The 18,522-nt window shown below is 38.4% G+C and overlaps 2 protein-coding genes across 2 annotated transcripts in view; one reads left to right on the top strand and one right to left on the bottom strand.

Moving 5' to 3' along the window:
* The window catches only part of NDC80 (NDC80 kinetochore complex component), a 48,101-nt gene extending 40,133 nt beyond the window's left edge, over window positions 1-7,968 (bottom strand). Inside the window, exons 1-6 of the mRNA XM_017854303.1 lie at window positions 7,796-7,968; window positions 6,399-6,508; window positions 4,421-4,498; window positions 1,622-1,745; window positions 1,339-1,511; window positions 454-556 (exon numbers count right to left, since the gene is read on the bottom strand). Of these exons, the coding sequence (XP_017709792.1) occupies window positions 454-556; window positions 1,339-1,511; window positions 1,622-1,745; window positions 4,421-4,498; window positions 6,399-6,499 (579 nt within the window). The 5' untranslated portion in view covers window positions 6,500-6,508; window positions 7,796-7,968. The remainder of the gene's footprint in view (window positions 1-453; window positions 557-1,338; window positions 1,512-1,621; window positions 1,746-4,420; window positions 4,499-6,398; window positions 6,509-7,795) is intronic.
* A 12-nt stretch (window positions 7,969-7,980) lies between these two features.
* METTL4 (methyltransferase 4, N6-adenosine) overlaps window positions 7,981-18,522 on the top strand; it is a 34,842-nt gene continuing 24,300 nt past the window's right edge. Inside the window, 3 exon segments of the mRNA XM_017854309.1 lie at window positions 7,981-8,342; window positions 11,840-12,663; window positions 15,367-15,429. Of these exon segments, the coding sequence (XP_017709798.1) occupies window positions 12,268-12,663; window positions 15,367-15,429 (459 nt within the window). The 5' untranslated portion in view covers window positions 7,981-8,342; window positions 11,840-12,267.

Raw genomic sequence — 18,522 nt, 5'->3', positions numbered from 1 at the left:
AAAAAAAAATTAGCCAGGCGTGGTGGTGGGCGCCTGTAGTCCCAGCTGCTCGGGAGGCTGAGGCAGGAGAAGGGTGTGAACCCGGGAGGCAGAGGTTGCAGTGAGCCAAGATTGCGCCACTGCACTCCAGCCTGGGCGGCAGAGCAAGACTGTCTCAAAAAAAAAAAAAGGGGGTGAAAATGAATGTCATGAGGGAAAATAAAAAATGAATTTCCTATTGATTCATTTTTTGAGTTGTAAAGCCTCATGATAATAAATAATCTCCTTGTCAATTTGGTACTTTCTTCCTTTTACCTCGTGATACTAGTTTGAAAACTTAAAATTAAATGTGCTTTGAAAATGAAAACTCTGAAACAGACTTTGAGAATACTGTCAAAAGACTGGGAGAGAAAATATCTTTTGAGGATAAAGACCCTTTCCCATGTATACATTTCAAAAGAACAAATCAAATACCTTGATGCAGTCTATTAGCCAAACTAAGGCTGCCACAATGTGAGGCCACGTATGAGGAGCCCCCACTGTATACATGGAGCTTTTGGATAGTGCAAAAGGATACCTATGAGAAATCAGAAAAACATAAGCTAATTTGATGTTACTATAATCTACTAAACATAATGGTTAATCAAGAAGCTACATTAAACAATTCCACATACACACCCAGTCTTGACTTGTTTAGAGGTAAGATATGTTGGGATTCTATCCTTAGTCATCTTAATCTCTGTCTATTTCTCTGTAGATTACTTTGTACATCTATCCCCCAAGCTGCAGAACTTGAGCTATACAACCAAAATGCTGGACTACTCTCCCAAAGGATCTTATGTTCCCTCAAATTCAATATACCTCCAATAAACAACATGTATGTACACCTCCAAATCCATTCTTCCCCCTTTCAATTTCATCACACTCTGTTTTCACCAGGCGTGAATCCTGGTTTTTTTTTTTTTTTGGCTTCTGTAAAATCTGTGGTATCCAGCCTGTCTTTTCTACTCTCTGTCACTTCAGCAGTTCAGGGCTTTATATTCTATCTTCTCTTGCTCTGTAATAACCTACGAGTAGTTTTTTTTAACAAAGAAAAGTGTATTTAATCCATCTGTATCCATCATCAAACTTCATCACTTACTAACAATTTGTTAATCCTTCCTGCTTCTACACCAGCAATTTTTATTTGTTTTTTTGTAAGCAGTTGCTTTTTTTCTCTTCAATTTATCCTACATATATTTTTCACAGTGATCATCCTAAAACATATTATTTCTGTAACTCAAACTTTTTACAAATTGATTTAATTTGTTTCATCTCTGTGTGCCAGTCACATCTCTAACTAATGAGAAATGTACATACCCAAGGTCTTTAAAGATTCTTGGAACCTCTTCTTCAAACTTTGTGTCAGGAAGTTCGTATGAGGGACACAGGAAGCCATAAAGAAATGTGAAGATCTTCAGGAAGTCTTTAACAGAGGGAGCTTGTAGAGATTTCATGGACACATTATATGCATAACCATTTTCTGTAAGAAACTACAATAATTTTTATGAACCACCAAACATTTTGTAATGGAAAATTTTTGGAAAATGATTTTCCAATAATTTTGACAACAATCACAGTTGAGATTAAAATCCTAAAGTACCTCACAGAGTTGTCGAATACATTGCTGAATGAATGCTTTGTCATTAAGTGGTCTCGGGTCCTTGATTTTCTCAGAACTGGAAAATATACCAAGTTGACTATTCCGGGATCCATGTCCACTAGTTCTGGAAATATATTTTTAAAAAGCCAGTTAAAACTATTTCCTTCTGTGATCAAGACTAAATTATTTCAAGGCAGTTTTGCATTTTAATATCAACATCAAACATTACATTCTTATAACTAAACAGATTTATCTCATTTAAAGCAGAGAAAAAGAGCAAATAATGAAGAGTAAAATATGAGGTTACAGCAGTTAAACATAAGGATGTAAAACAAGGCAAGAATAAACACACACTTGGCTGGGCACAGTGGCTCATGCCTGTGATCCCAGCACTTTGGGAGGCCGAGGTGGGTGAATCATGAGGTCAGGAGTTTAAGACCAGTCTGGCCAAGATGGTGAAACCTCGTCTCTACTAAAAATACAAAAACATTAGCTGGATGTGTTGGCAGATACCTGTAATCCTAGCTACTTGGGAGGGTGAGGCAGGAGAATTGCTTGAACCGGGGAGGTGGAGGTTGCAGTGAGCCGAGATCGCGCCACTGCATTCCAGCCTGGGCGACAGAGTGAGACTCCATCTCAAAAAAAAAAAAAAAAAAAAAAAAATGCAGACAATATCACTATCTTCTCATAGGGCAGTTGTGAGGATTGATTGAAAGATTTAACATAGATAAAACACTCAATGTCTGGCCTATAGGAATGCTCCATAAATATTAGATTTCATTACTATCACCTCTAAAGTTTAGCTCTGAGATGAGTTACATTACAAAAATACCTTAAGATTTTTTTATCAACTGAAATAAATACCAAAAATGGAAGTTTAAACCAATAAAACCAAATTGGTTTCACGGCAGAGACTTTTTAAAAAGGTGACAAGTACTTCACCTCTAAATATTTTCGAAACAATGGAAGAAACAGGTTTGTCTTAAAGTTTTGCTTTGGCGAGACAACAACATAATTTATCACCTTAATTTTGGGGTTGAACAATTTTAAAAAAACATCAATTTTATTGGCATAATTTGTTGATAATAAAATGCACCTGTTTAAAGCATACAGTTTGATGAAGTTTGACAATATACGCACTTGTGTCACCTCTGCCAATCAAAATATGACCATTTCTATCATCCCCCAAAGTCTCCTTATGCCCATTAACAGTCAATCCTTCTCCAACCTGCAGCCTAGACAACTACGGACCTACTCCAGATAGAGGGTTGTTCTCAAAGTGTTGTCTAGGGATCACTGAGAAGTCAAAACTAGTTTTATGATAAAACTAAGATGTTATTTGCTCTTTTCATTTTCAATCTCTCATGAGTGTACAGTGGAGTTTTCCAAAGGCTGGTAACATGATGTATGATACTGTAAATGATTAAATGCAGAAGCAAGTATTAGAATCTAGCTGTCTGCTATTAAGCCGTAAGAGATTTGCAAAAACGTATAACAATGTCACTCTTCTTACTGAAATTGTTATATTTTTGAAAATATGTTTTTTAAAAGTTAAAACATGCTATTTATGTTACCATGTAATGGACTGTTATTTTAAATTGAATATATATTTTAAATTTTTCTCAGTTTTACTTTCTAGTACAGTTAATTTCGACAGATATAGCCCATAAAACAAAAGCTCTGTGGAGTTCTCATTAACCTTTTAGACTGTTAAAAAAAAGACTAAAATGTTGGACTCGATGATGTTTTTTCATTTTACATTTATTTTTTTGAGACAGGGCGTTTCTCTGTTGCCTAGGCTGGAGTGCAGTGGCACTAACAAGGCTCACTGGAGCCTCGACCTTCTGGGCTCAAGCAAACCTGCCTAAGCCTCTTGAGTAGCTAGGATTATAGGCGTGCACCATGATGCTTGGCTAATTTTTAAATTAAAAAAAGTTTCTTTTTGAGACAGAGTTTCACTGTCACCCAGGGTGGAGTTCACTGGTATGATCTCAGCTCACTGCACCCTCCGCCTCCTGGGTTCACGTGATCCTCTTGCCTCAGCCTCCCAAGTAAATGGGATTACAGGCATGTGCCACTGCCCCCAGCTAATAACTGTATTTTTGGTAGAGACAGGGTTTTACCATGTTGCCCAGCTGGGTCTTGAACTCCTGAACTCAAGTGATCTGCCCACCTTGGCCTCCCAAAGTGTTGGGATTACAGGTGTGAGCCACCATACCTGGCTAATTAAAAACAATTTTTTTTTGTAAAGACAGGGTCTTGCAATGTTGCCCAGGGTGGTCTTGAACTCTTGGACTCAAGATCATCTCAGCCTCCCATCTCAGCCTCCCAAAGTGCTGGGATTACAGGTGTGAGCCACAGAACATGGTCTACATGCCTGCCTGGCTAATTAAAAAAATGTAGAGTCAGAGTCTTGTCACGTTGCCCAGGCTGGTCTTGGACTCCTAGACTCAAGCAATCCTCCCATCTCGGCCTCCCACAGTGCTGGGATTACAGGTGTGGCCACCATGCCTGGCCACTCCTTATTTTAAAATGTGATGACTCCACTGCGTCTGAAAGCTAGGTATAGAATTTTCGATCAACTATTTACTTGTAACAATGAAATAGGGGTCTGAATGTGTTAGCTATACTGTCTAAAGCAGATATAACCTAAAATGTTAACCATTTAAAATCAGAGGAAAACTAGATTATAACTTTTCTCTCGAAAGGAACCATGTCATCTAATGTATTTGTTCTCTGAGGGCAACAATGTATGACTATAAGAATCCCTTTATTAGAGCTAATAAAAAATATAATTACCTTTTGCCAAATAGTGAGACTTTTCTTTCAGATGTTGGTTTGTTTATACTCAACTTTCCAAAGGTTGGTTTCTCTTTGCTTTAAAGGAAAATAGAAAACAACTCTTTAAAATAAAAATAAAAATTAGCTTGAGTAACGTTTAGAAATATGCTAGAACCAACAACTCTTCCCCACTACCTATAAAAATAATTCAAAATCATAAAAATGTTTAGCAGTCATGAAAGCTGTTATAAACAGGATGGGCTACACACGGTACTATAAGTTATAATGCTTGTAACGTTGAGGGACCAGCAGAGGTCCCCTTTGGTAGATTTAGTCTTTGTTTTAACCTCAGCATGCTCTGTTTTACTCATCTCATTTTTAATAACTATCTAAACATTTTCTACCCTAAATTTGCATTTTCAAAGGGTAAAAACAAGGTGAAAAAACACCCCTGAAGGTAAAGAACAAGATAGAAAATTTGTAGCTCAAAGACGCAGAACATACTTTCAGGCCTAAATATCATTATTATTATTACTTTCTAATTTTAAATTAACAGAAAAAAACTAAAAATTGACACATAATTGTACCGATTTATGGGGTAGATAGTGATGCTGTGCTACATATAATGTACAGTGATCAGATGAGGGTAATTACCATATCCATCATCTCAAACATTTATCATTTCTTTGTGTTGGGAACAGTCAATATTCTCCTAGCTATTTAAAACTATACAATATGTTATTGTTAACTATAGTCATTATACAGTGCTATAGAACGACAGAACTTATTCCTCCTATTTAGCTATAATTTTGTGTCCTTTTACAGATCTCTCCCTCTTTCCCTCTTCTCTTTACCCTTCGCAGCCTGTAGCATCCATTTTATTTTTTACTTCTATGAGATAAACTTTTTTCAGCTTCTACCTATGAGAACATGTGCTGTTTAATTGTCTATTCCCGGCTTATTTCACTTATTTGCCAAGACAAAGAAAAGTGTAGGTAAGAAGTCCAGTTAAGACAAAATGGTCAAAGGTAAGGCTTGTTACGCAGATTTAAGTCTTTGGCTTCTCTGCAGAACAAAAATCCTATCTACATTATGATTCCCACTATCTTAACCACATTTACATTTTTTTTTTCTTTTAGAACCTACTCTGTATCAGAATGTAGCTGCACTTATTACATTATCTAAACTGCAGGCAAAAAACATTGACAATGGTGACCTTCTAGCTTGTAATACAATTAAAGGCATAACGTCTTTTTGGCATAAGTAACGTATAACGGCACAAAAATTTTCCTGGTTTACAGTATTCAAAAGGAAAATATATAAACATTTCAAATTTCTAAAAGTAGCATACGCTCATGCTATGTAAATCCAACTAATTTAAAAACCGTTAGCAAGTAACTTGTACCTCGGTCCTAGAGAAGAATTTACACAGCTCTACAATGGCTTACAGATAGCCTTCTCTTACCTGGAAGATAATCACTCATAATGAAAAACCATAGTTTTATGATAGCAAGTTCTTTCAGATATTTTTTCCAGCAAATCTTGAGGAATGAGTTTGGGGGAGTGGTGTTTTGTAGGCTGCTACTATATTATACCTTATTATGAGAGCAAATAATTTTGCTCTGATTTGATTGAAGCTTTGCTAATTGGAGATATCTCAGTGAACTCTAAGTTACAGCACAGAGTCTGCTTAAACAAGTAGCTCTAGAATAAAAGAGAAATATAAGAGAGTACTGAAGAAGAATTAACAGTCCTTTTAGGGGGTGCCTGGTAAAGCATTTGGCTTTGGAAATTAAAGAAATAAATGAGACACACAACACCTAGCAGAGTATCATGTCCACTTTTAGATTTCATTGATCTAAAATTAGGTACCCCTGGGAACAGACAAGATTCACCAAGACATCACTCATATTACATATTTGTATTAACTATTTTGATGATTTCTTTGCTTAAGATGATAAAGCATGCAAGCTGGAACCAGAAGGGAAATACTCACGTTTGAGGGGTATAGAGGCCTTGTTTATTTACATCCTGGGATCTTAGCTCCTGCATGGAGAGGCGGCCAGCACCACCGGTGGAAACTGAACTGCGTTTCATGCTGATGACCTACATTCACGAATTCAGTATTAAAAAAAAACTTTCCAGATAGAGATGGTACATTAAGCAACTATTTATCCTTAAACAGAAAGGCAGTCAGGTTTCATTGTTTCTTCAAGATCATCATCTTTCCCCTGGGGTATCTGTATTTGTCAATGTGCACTGAAGTTCTCATTTGCAGGGAACATCTATTTAATTCCATTTAAAAATATGCAACATAAACATTTATTAACTGCCCACTATGTGTAAGGGAGTGTGCTAGGCAATGCAGGAGAAGCAAAGATGAATAAGTTACGGTTTTTGCCTTCACAAAGGTATCCGTGGTAGCTAAAGCCCTGTCTATTACTCACACCACATCACTGCTGTTGGCTGTGCCTACTTCAACAGGAAGACAAAAAAATTACCTCAAATTCTCTTATTCACCTCAAAATGTTTCCTTTTCTTTGGTTTCAGAGAATGGAACTATTCTGTTTTCCTAATGTCAATCTCTCCTGCTCTATCCTTAACCCACTGTTTCCTCAATTACTGCCCTTTTGGCATCAATCTCCCCTTCAACAAGGATAAATCATCTGGTCCATAAAATGGTCTATAGGCTGCCTCCATTTACAAAGCACAATAACAGGTCACTCCCTTCACATCTGCTAAAAAGGTTGTCTCCTAGGATACACATGATTGACAAAACTTTTGATCCCGTCTCATCTCTGCACCCAGACTTCTCAGGTCCTGCCCTGGCTTTCAGGAAGGCGACAATCCTTTTACTTCTCTGGGTACTCCTTAGTCTTTTACACTGATTACACTCTTCTTGGTTTTGGCCGCCTATTTCTTCTTCAATGTGCGCTTTTTCATCTATTCAACTTTTCCACCCACACCTGTGTGTCCACGTTTAATCTCCACTTATAATGTGCTCTCATGATTTAAGATGAAGACTTCTACGCAGTCCTACACGGCCACTAAGAAGCTACACTAGTATTAGGATGCAACCCACCCAACGGATCCTCTCTTGTCCATCTCTTTCCGCCCCCTTCAATTCTTCCCAATTTCCTCTCCCGAGCCTCCAATCCTCATCAGTGTCCCCCAGGCCCTCTCCTTTCCTCCTTGGGAAATCCTTGCCACTAGAAATTGAATGGACCCCGTGAAACCAGCGCCTCGCACAGTTTTGGCCTGGACGCTTCTCTCAACAGCAAACAAACACCAAAACATTGCCTCAGGACCTCTAAATTGAAGTCATTTGCGCCATTACTTTCTTCATCCAGAACAGTTCTGCAGAAACAAAGTTAATCCAATGTCATCAGTCACCTTTTATCCAGTTTCCTGATACGACCCAGGGACCAAATTTCTGTAAACCGTGCAAGTATCCGCTAGATAGGACAGCAGTCACCAAAACACCAGCTCCTTCCTCTGCCCGCCAAGGCCGTTCGAATTTGAAATTCTCCGCCGGCGCTGACGTCATTACGCACGACGCGCTCCGTAACTTTCATGCGACCGCCTAGTCGCTGGAAGTCTGTGTGCTGGTCGCGCCCTGCCGCCTCACCCAGGAACTGGTGTCTGTGGGCCAGTGTAAGCGTCCCTTCGAAATCGGATCCCGTCTTTAGGGCACGACCCCTAAAGTTAGGTCTGAAGACCCGTGAGCAGCCTGAGCGCCGAGGAGCGCCCTGAGCGCTCCAACTAGCCCTGGAAACGTTTTTCCGTACAGCAACATGGCGGCGCCCCTGGACTCTTAGAAAAAGAGAAAGGTTTTTTCCTGTGGACTGAAGGGGAGTTTTCTTGATCACTATTTAGATGGGTGCTGTTTTCATGAGGAGAGTCTGGAAAGGCGGCGTCCGCTTTTCTGACAAGGGAAGAGGTGAGGTGGGAGAGGGGCTGCGGAGTGGGGGCGGTGGGCTCCAAGGATTGCGTTGGCACGGCTGCCGCCGAAATTCGGGGTCAGTATTTGATCACCTACCGGAGTCTCACGGTCCTCTAGTGGTGGCTGACCTGTGAGAGGCTAGGAAGAATCCGAGTGGTTGGGGGCGGGCGGCGAGGGAGTGGATGTGAAGCAGAGACGCAGGAGAGGGGTACACTAACAACGGTAACAGTAAATCACTTTGCTAAAATAGGATTTCCTCGCTGCTGTGAGTTTGAACCCAGAAACAGGCACTGCCCGGTACCTGGAGAGTGGTGGTGATGAAAGATCTCACAGCTCCAGGAAGTCTGGATACTTGGGTCTGGTAGCAATTGTGCTATTAACTAGCGTTGTTATTTTTGGGCAGGTTGCCTTTCTGCTCTGAGTTTCAATTTTCCCTTCTGAATTTCTAGCTCTCAGTAGCCATTCCAGGACCATTTGACATCAGCTGTGGCCTATGAAGGGGATGGGGAGGAACCAAGGATTATATTAATATAAAAATCATATTAAAATTAGGCAACAGTCCGATAATCAGAAAGTCTCCTTGTGGAATACTATTAGCTTAAACTTTACCTACAGATTGTTAAATCCTTAGCACTAATGTTTTCCCCAGAAAATATTAATGGAAACATCGCTTGCTTTTCAGACTAGATAGTTGTTGCTTCAAAAAGTGGTTTTACACAAATACGAAATTTAAAAAAACTTTAGTACAGAAAGAATTGCTTATATTTCGGTATACATCCACAGTTCAGCATTTAGTGGTCCTGGCAGCAATTTGCCAGGAAGTCAAGCCTGACAATTTCCTGATATTCCTGCTGTGCGCCCAAAGTTCTTAATCACTGCTGAGGATCTTGAGAAGCAGCAGCACCAAAGTAGGCACCAAATTCACGGTTCTTTTGGTTCCAGTTGTCACATTTCAAGCTAGACTCCAATAGATTGCAAGGGTGATCAAATGAGAGCCCTGTTTAAAACTTCAATTTTTAAGAGCAAGCACAATTTCAGGAAAAGAAAACAATTCAGAGGGATCATGTGTGCTTACAGTTGTCTTCATGTGGCCTTTTCCCAGGTTTAACTACCAAGGACCCTGAGAGCCGGGGTGTCTGAATAACCCGGGTGACTCTTCTTTTCACCATATCAAAACCTGAGTTAAAAGGCTGATGATAACAGCAGAAAGTGGCAGGGCTGAGGACCCAATATTCATTTCCTAGGCTGGTGGAGAGTGAATAAATGTGCTTCCAACCTTACCTTATGGCTTCTGGTCAAAGCAAGGAAGTGTTGGGTGGTGGCAGTGCAAAAAGAGACTTGACAGGGAGGGAGCAGCATCTCTTGATAAAGGTGGGGAAGAGAAGATAGGGGGAAAGCCCTGAATTCCTCATGGAAGGCCAATCTCAGAGGGGAGCAGAGTGGAGGGCTTATGATCTGTGCTTTCGCCTAGGTGGGAGTGGAAGAGGTGGGGACAGGACAGTGGTTTGGAAGGAGTATCATTGAATACTTAAACTGAGTGCCCACACACTCAGCAGTGGTCCCACAGGCTGTGATCTTGGCATCTACTCTAACAAGCCTCCCAGGCTAGAGGGCTGTTGCAGGGGGTGGGGGTGGGAGGCAGGGAGAGTGGTAAGGGGAGAAGGCAGAGACCCCAGGCCATGTAAGGAGCAGCAAGGTGATTGTGTGATGTCTTTCCACAGTTGAATTAGATGTACCTCACCAGTTATGATGGGGATCAATTTAAATATACTTTCTTGATCCTGTCGCTGGACAGGATGATGTGTTATAGCACAGCTTACATATTTCAAATGGACAAAAGTTCGTATCATTCACAGTATCTTAAGATACATTTCTTTGGAATAGGAACAGCCTTTCTAGTACTTTGAAGTCTACAAGATGTATCTAGAAAATTTACTACTGTTGAAAATGAAGACTGCTTAAATTGAATGGGGGTGGGGAAAAGGGACTGTGGTTTTTCTTTTTGATTAATTGCTGTAACACTTGTCTTTCAGGCTGCTGAGGGAGTTTCATGTTTTCTTTAGATGTCATTAGGTGTCCAACCTCTTCTAAGACAACTTTAATGCTATGTGAATTCTACTATTTTGCTGGCACTGAAATGGCTCTTGAGTCCACCACTCCTTTAGAACAGCTAATTCCATATTAATTTTTGTTACACGTCTTACAGAGGGGAGTGCTGCTGGGTATTTAGGTCCACATTCTATTTTAAGGCTGCATATTCAGTTTTCGTAAATTGTTCTTGGAGGCCCAATTATCATCCCTGTCCATTTGGTAAGGGTCATGTCTTTATCATCTTCAAGACTCTAGCTAACTGTGCCATCTCATACTCCTTTCTTTCTTTTTTTTTTTTTTTTTGAGACGTAGTTTCACTCTTATTGCCCTGGCTGGAGTGCAGTGGTGCAATCTTGGCTCACTGCAACCTCTCCCTCCTGGGTTCAAGTGATTCTCATGCCTCAGCCTCACGAGTAGCTGGGATTACAGGTGCATGCCACCACGCCCAGCTATTTTTGTACCATTAGTAGAGACAGGGTTTCACCATGTTGGCCAGGCTGGTCTCGAACTCCCAACATCAGGCTGTCCGCCCGCCCCGGCCTCCCAAAGTGCTGGGATTACAGGCGTGAGCCACCATGCCTGGCCATCCCTTTCTAACCTTCTTCAGGTTCTTCCAACAGTTGGAAATTGAGAGGTACTCCTACTCCTGAGCCTGTCGTGGCTGCCATCATGTGTCACTGTCACTCTTAGGCTGGCCCTTTCTTCCCTCTAATTTATTTCTGACACTATTTTTATCTTGAGATAGTGTCACATCTCCCAGATTCATTGTATAGACATGAATGATTACATCATTGGTCAGTGGTGATCAACTCAGCCTTCATCCGTGCACTCAGTAAGGCTACAGGGGCTCTGAGCCAGGAACTGTGGATGAAAACCAATGTACATCATAATATCACTTATGGAGTTAGAAATTTGAATCTAAATGCTATGATTATTTATTGTGCCATTAGTCACTCATTTATTTATTATTCTGTCCCCTCTTAAGTTCTCCACCGCACTGGATTTAGAAAGCAATATCTAGAACTCTAATCCATCTTTTGAACAAAGGTTGGTTCTGAGAAACCTAGTTATCCAAGTGGTATCGCTCAGAACCAATTACAGATCTAGACTCTTAACCTTGCAGTTTTGGTAGGGTTTAGTGCTTCTGATGTGCTGTTAAAATTGCATTTTCTCTGACTAGAACAATTTTTTCTTTTTACCTTATTACTCCATTGGTAGTAGTGATTAAGCAGGGCAGCTGATACTGGAGAATGGACTGACTTACTATGACAAGTGTAGTTTGAGAAAATGAGGGATTACCTGCTAACAGCACCTTCTGAAATTCTGTGCCCCTCTCTAGATAGGTTTATCTCATTAAAACGGGTGAATTCACATAGCTAATATAGTGTTCTTTGCTTTTACAGGATACTTTGTCCTTTTAAGGATTCAGTGACTTCCTGACTTGGAGGATAGTGGCTAGACCCAAGGACCAAAGCAAGAAGTTGTGGGGGCCCCAGAAAGACAGGAGGATCACATTGAGATTCCAGACATAAGATCAGGTTTTAACCCCCTTTGGCCAAATTTTGGCTGAAAATGTTGAATTATCAACTCTGAAATTAAAAAGAAAGTTTATATTAAAACATTGCAATTTTCCTTAGAATTTCTGTATATATTAACATATCATGAATGCTAAATTCTCTTCAATGTGCATGTCAGGTTTATGTACTTGTACATCACATCTTTGTGTATGAAGTGTATGTTTATTGAAATACAAGACATTTAAGAAGCTAATCTGGAAAGTTAGATTTTACTTCTAGTTCCTAATTCCCAGAGGCTTTTTTAAAGGAAGGGAATGTCTGTGGTACATCAGTTGTCAGCTGGGTGGTTACTGGATCATCTTTCTTTTATCAACAAGATAAACTATCAACTTCACCAGCATCATGAACCTTGTTGCAGTAAAAATGAGTTCACTACTTCTGTTCACTTTGAGTCTCTTCAAATGGATTCTGTGTCCTCTTCTGGAGCCTGTGCTGCATCTATTGCTTCTGACCCTACCACTAAGCCAGAGAATGATGATGGAGGAAATTATGAAATGTTCACACAAAAATTTGTTTTTCGACCTGAACTGTTTGATGTCACCAAACCTTATATAACTCCAGCTGTTCACAAAGAATGCCAGCAAAGTAATGAAAAGGAAGATCTGATGAATGGTGTTAAAAAAGAAATCTCCATTTCTATTATTGGGAAGGTAGAAAGTTTAAAGAAATATTTATTTTTCTGCAGAAAACATAACTGAGATTTATCATCTACATGTCTTAAATATCTGGTGACTCATTAAGTATAAAGAATCAATAAAACCCACGAAGGCTTATAGCATATCCAAAATAATTTGTAGCTTTTTTCTAGCTTCAACTATTCTCAGAAGACCAAATTGCATAGCATTTCAAAAATAAGGAAAGTTGGCTGGGAAGTGAATTCTCTGTAAATTAAGCAAAGAAAATAAACCCAGAAAGCAAAAAAGAAAAGAAAAGAAAAGAAAAAATAAAAAACCAAACAAAAAATCCTTTTCTTGATTAGGCATTTGTATTAATGACTATGTTTATAACTGTTTTGCTTTAAAAAATAAAAGTTTTCTGCAAAATTTCTAAGCCATAAGTGGTTTTTTGGAGGTTTTTAGAGAGCTATCCCTTGGAGATATGTAATACAAGTTTGTAAGAAGAGTGATTGTTTTAAAAATTTCTAGTGATACAAGTAGAAAGCTCCTGTGGTAAATATACCCATTTGTAAAGTATATGTATTTGTATATTCACACTGGTGCAGTCTTTTAGTAGAGTTTTGAGAATGCCATATAGGATCAGATTAATTATGCTTTAATACTTTTTATATCTTTCAGGAGTTTAGAGGTGATTTTACAAAGTCCATTTTAGATAGATGATAATCAGCATTTTCTTTTTTTAAATTTTTTTTTATTATACTTTATGTTCTAGGGTACATGTGCATTTTCTTTTTTGTGATAGGATTAACATTCATTACTCACAGAACAAGCACTTGAGCTCTCTCTATGTGCCATTGTATGCATAGTGATGAAACAAGATAAACATGATCCCTCCCCCATGGATCTTATAATTAGGTGGAGAAGAAAGATATTAAATATGAAAGTTTGTTGAGAATTAGAATAAGGGAAGTAATAAGGAAAATACATTTTCTGAAGTAGAACTTTTTAATGTTGTGACTTTTGTGCATATTTTTCTTTTTTTAATTTTAATTTTAATTTTTAACTTTTAAGTTCACAGGTACATGTATAGGGTTGTTATATAGATAAACTTGTGTCATGGAGGTTTGTTGTACAAATTATTTCATCACCCAGGTATTAAGCCTGGTACCCATTAGTTACTTGTCCTGATCCTTCCCCTCCTCCCATCCTCTGACCTTTACCCTCCAGTAGGCCCCAGTGTCTGTTGTTCCCCTCTATGTGTTCATGTGTTGATCCCCCCCTTTTTTTTTTGAGACGGAGTCTTGCTGCCAGGCTGGAGTGCAGTGGTGTGATCTCAGTTCACTGAAACCTCTGCCTACCAGGTTCAAGCAATTCTCCTCTCTCAGCCTCCTGAGTAGCTGGGATTACATGCGTCCACCACCATACCCGGCCAATTTTTTGTATTTTTAGTAGACACCTTGTTGGCCAGGCTGGTCTTGAACTCCTGATCTCTGGTGATCCACCTGCCTCGGCCTCCCAAAGTGCTGAGATTATAGGCGTGAGCCACTAGGCCCAGCCCCCTTTTTTCTTCCATCAAATATTTATTGGTCATCTACTGTGTGTCATGCACAGAAAAGAAAATATTTAGTGTTGTCTGAGCTCTTAGTAAAATAGTCTGTTGTAATATAAGTAATTCAGATAATAACAAGCCTTTGTAAAGGACTTTATAGTTTGCAGGGTATGGGCATTAATTTTTAATGTTTAATCTCTTAGGCTGGGTAAATTTCTCGTAACATGGAAAAAAATAGATGAGCCTATGTAATAAATGTAATCTTGATGACACTGTCTGATATGCTAAAGCAAATTATACAATATTAAGTCAATTTATTTATTTAGCCACCAAACATTTATTGTTAGCTTGCTAAGAGTTTGACACAAGGTAAACACTGGGGTTTCAGCAGTAAAAAGTACAAAGTCCTTACTCTATATTGCATGGCCTTATGTGTTCTTTTCTATGGAATTGTTAGATATAGAACAGTGTTAATATAAATCTGATTCATACCTAATCCTCAGATCAGTCATAAGTGCATTGGAATTTCTTTTGATGATAGCATCTGGCTGGTTCCTCTTCTCAGAAATGAAGGAAATTGAGAATAATTATACCATATATAAAGTGGTAGATGGCACTAGTAACTTCATACAGTGTCATAGATTCCTTGTATTTCATGGGCGCTGATGCTACACTTTATCATGTGGAACTAGCTCTTTTTTTTTTTTGAGACGGAGTCTCACACGCCATTCTCCTGCCTCAGCCTCCCAAGTAGCTGGGACTACAGGTGCCTAACACCACACCCGGCTAATTTTTTTTTTTTTTGTATTTTTAGTAGAGACGGGGTTTCACCATGTTGGCTGGGATGGTTTTAATCTCCTGACCTTGTGATCCACCTGCCTCGGCCTCCCAAAATGCTGGGATTACAGGTGTGAGACACCGCTCCCGGCCGGAACTACTTCTTATTAATAGCAGATAAAGCTGAGGTGACGTTTTACAATCCATTTTGTTTATGATGTTTTAAATTTACTTTGGGAAAGCTTACCCCCTCAGTCTATACCCTTTGCATTGATTTTGACCTCAGTAGACAATTACTACTATTATTAATTATTATTAGACTAAGATATAAGACATAAATAATGTTATAATGAAAAAGCAAAATATTAACGGCAACATAACTTTTCCCCTGTAATTGATCTACCCTTTAGAAGCGTAAAAGATGTGTTGTTTTCAATCAAGGTGAATTGGATGCGATGGAATACCATACAAAGGTAAGTGTAAAATATTCATTGATCACATTGGAAGATTAATATGAAGTAGTAGAGAATAAATATACAACATAAATAAGGATTTTTTTTTCAAAATCAAGCAATCATTTTGATCAGGCTTGGCATTTAATATATTTATTGTTAATTTTATAGTGATGAACAGTTTAAACCAGTTTTGTCTGTTTTTTTTTTTTTTTTTTTTTTTTTTTTGAGACAGTCTCATTCTGTTGCCCAGGCTAGGGTGGAGTGGTTGTGGTGCAATCTCAGCTCACTGTAGCCTCCGCCTCCTGGGATCAAGCAATCTCATGCCTCGGCCTCCTGAGTAGCTGGGATTATAGGCATGAGCCACCATGCCCTGGTAATTTTTTGTATTTTTAGTAGAGATGGTGTTTCACCGTGTTGGCCAGGCTGGTCTCGAACTCCTGAGCTCAGGCAGTCTGCCAGCCTCAGCCTCCCAAAGTGCTAGGATTTTACAGGAGTGAGTGACTGCATCCAGCCTAAACCAGTTTTTATTGAAACTTCATGTACTTCTATTAGTTTAAATATTTACCAAAGTAAACTTATGCTATATTGGTTAAGTTTAGAGATTTTAGATATTATAAAATTCGATTGTCTATAGTATAAACAACATATAGACAATATAATAAAACAATATAATATAAACAATATAAACAATATAATAAAGCAATATATTAAGATAGTGGCAGAAGAGAGCATGAGTAATGTGAAGGATATGTTTCTAGAACTTAGCGATAAATGAGATCAGATAGTTAAAGAAATGAGAAGAAACAGAATGAACACAAATATTTTAAGCTTAATTTTTTTTTTTTCCGTGGGGCACCTTTGAAATGGCAAAATTCGATCTGGAATTCGGTCTTATTGAATTAATGTGATGGTAGAACACTGTGTTTTTTTTTCCCTTTCTTGTAGTAGAATATACATAAAATTTTCCATTTTTAACCATTTTTAGGTGTAAAATTCTGAGGCATTAAATACATTCACAATGTTGTACCACATCACTGCTGTTCATCTCTAGTACTTTTTCATCATCCCAAACTGGAACTCTACCATTATTTAATAACTCCCCCTTCCCCCTGTCTCCCAGCTGCTGGTATCCTTTATTCTACTCACTGTCTCTGTGAATTTGCCTATAGTAGGTATTTCATATAAGTGGAATCATACAATGTTTATCTTTTTGTATCTAGCTAATTTCACTTAGCATAATGTCTTCAAGGTTCATCCATGTTGTAGCATTTATCAGAATTTCCTTTTAAGGGTGAGTAATATTTCATTGTTTGTATAGACTACATTTTGTTTATTCATTTATTTGTTCATAGTCATTTGGGTTGTTTCCACATTTTGGCTATTATGAATAATGGTTTTGTGAACGTTGGTGTACAAATGTCTGAGTCCCTGCTTTTTTTAGATATATACCCAGAAGTGGAATTGTTGGATTAGCTTTTATGTTTAACTTTCGTTTTTTCTTTTGAGACAGGGTCTCACTGTGTTGCCCAGGCTGCAGTGCAGTGGTGCAGTCACGGCTCACTGCAGCTTTAAACTCTTGGGCTCAAGTGATCCTCTTGCCTCAGCCTCCTGAGTAGATGGGACTACAGGCATGTGCCACCACGCTCAGCTAATTTTTTATTTTTTGTGGAGATAAGGTCTTACTATGTTGCCCAGGCTGGTCTTGAACTCCTGGGCTCAGGCAGTCCTCCTGCCTCAGCCTCCCAAAGTGCTGGGAATACAGGCAAGAGCCACTGTATGCAGCCCCCCGCCCCCCCCCCTTTTTTTAATCGTAGCCGTTATGATGGATATAAAGTGGTATCTTATTGTGGTTTTCGTAAAGACATTGGTTTTTAAATGTTCTGAAGACAGCTGAATACACAAATGTTAAATCCCTCAATGTGAGCAGTTTACTCTGTTAATTTTGGAAATATACCTATTTTCTGGAAATGCCACTTGCAAGGTTAACGGCAGAAATATCAGGAAAGTCCAGGGTATTTGTATCCACAAAAAAATTAATAAGATTTACTTTCACTTTAAAGTTTACATAAAATTAGAGAATAGAATTTTTTGAATTCGTGTATATTCTAATTGCTAAATACTTGTATTAATCGTAAATACAAATTATGAAACGTGCTTCAGAATGGAATCAAACTCTTAAAAAGTAGTGGGATAGAATATTTGCTGAATCAGATTTAGAGCCCTTTTAGCTTCTGTAGCAAATTTGAATGAAGGTGATATATGGCCATTTTATTGCCAATTAACAATATCAAAAATTAGAATCTTATTTGCTGTGATTTAGTATTCAGGAATTTATTAAAAGGGTTGGTATAAAGACTATTAATAATAAAAGACTATTAATATAAAGACTAATAATAATAAAATTTATAGGTGACTTTAAGGAGCATATATTAAGAAGAAACCTGGAGTACAACTTGCCTTATTTTCTTCCCTGAATCTGTCTTATCTGTGTGCCCCCACTTCCTTCCTATCTATTCATCTATACATTTCTACATTAATTAAATTAATTGAATTTACTGACACATATTCATTGAATACCAGCTGTATCCCAGACACCATGTCAGCTCCAGGACTTCATTAGAAGTTGAGATAGATAAAGTCCTTATGATTTTGTGATTTTCTTGAAAAACACAGACAGTTGAACTAAACTACTAGGTAGCGTAAAAAGCACTATCATAGGAGAATTCTGGGAGACTATGGTAGCATACAGGACAGATCTTCAACTCAGACTTGAGGATGGCGTATCAAGGACAGTTCTATGCAGGCAGTAATTTTGTTTAAGCTAGTCCTTACAGTAAGCATTAAGCGTAGGAAGAGGGTGATGAAGAGTGTTCGAGGCTTAGAAATAATAGCATTTCCTAAGTTCAGAAGCAAGATGGAAAAAGGCTTGTTGAAAGAACTGGAAAAGGTTCAGGATGATCGGACTATGGAATGCAAATAAGAGAGTGGCTAGAGATGAAAGCGGGGAGGTAAGAAGAAGCAGATCATGTAAGATTTTTATAAGCCTATCATACGACATTTAGGTGTAATTTAAAGGGTAGTGGGAAGCTTTTTTTTTTTTTTTTTTTTTTT

The sequence above is a fragment of the Rhinopithecus bieti genome, unplaced genomic scaffold (assembly GCF_001698545.2).
Source record: "Rhinopithecus bieti isolate Rb0 unplaced genomic scaffold, ASM169854v2 scaffold_36410, whole genome shotgun sequence".
In the NCBI taxonomy this organism is placed as follows: Eukaryota; Metazoa; Chordata; class Mammalia; order Primates; family Cercopithecidae; genus Rhinopithecus; species Rhinopithecus bieti.
The sequence above is the reverse complement of the archived record's forward strand: the minus strand, read 5'-3'. Positions and strand labels throughout refer to the sequence as shown.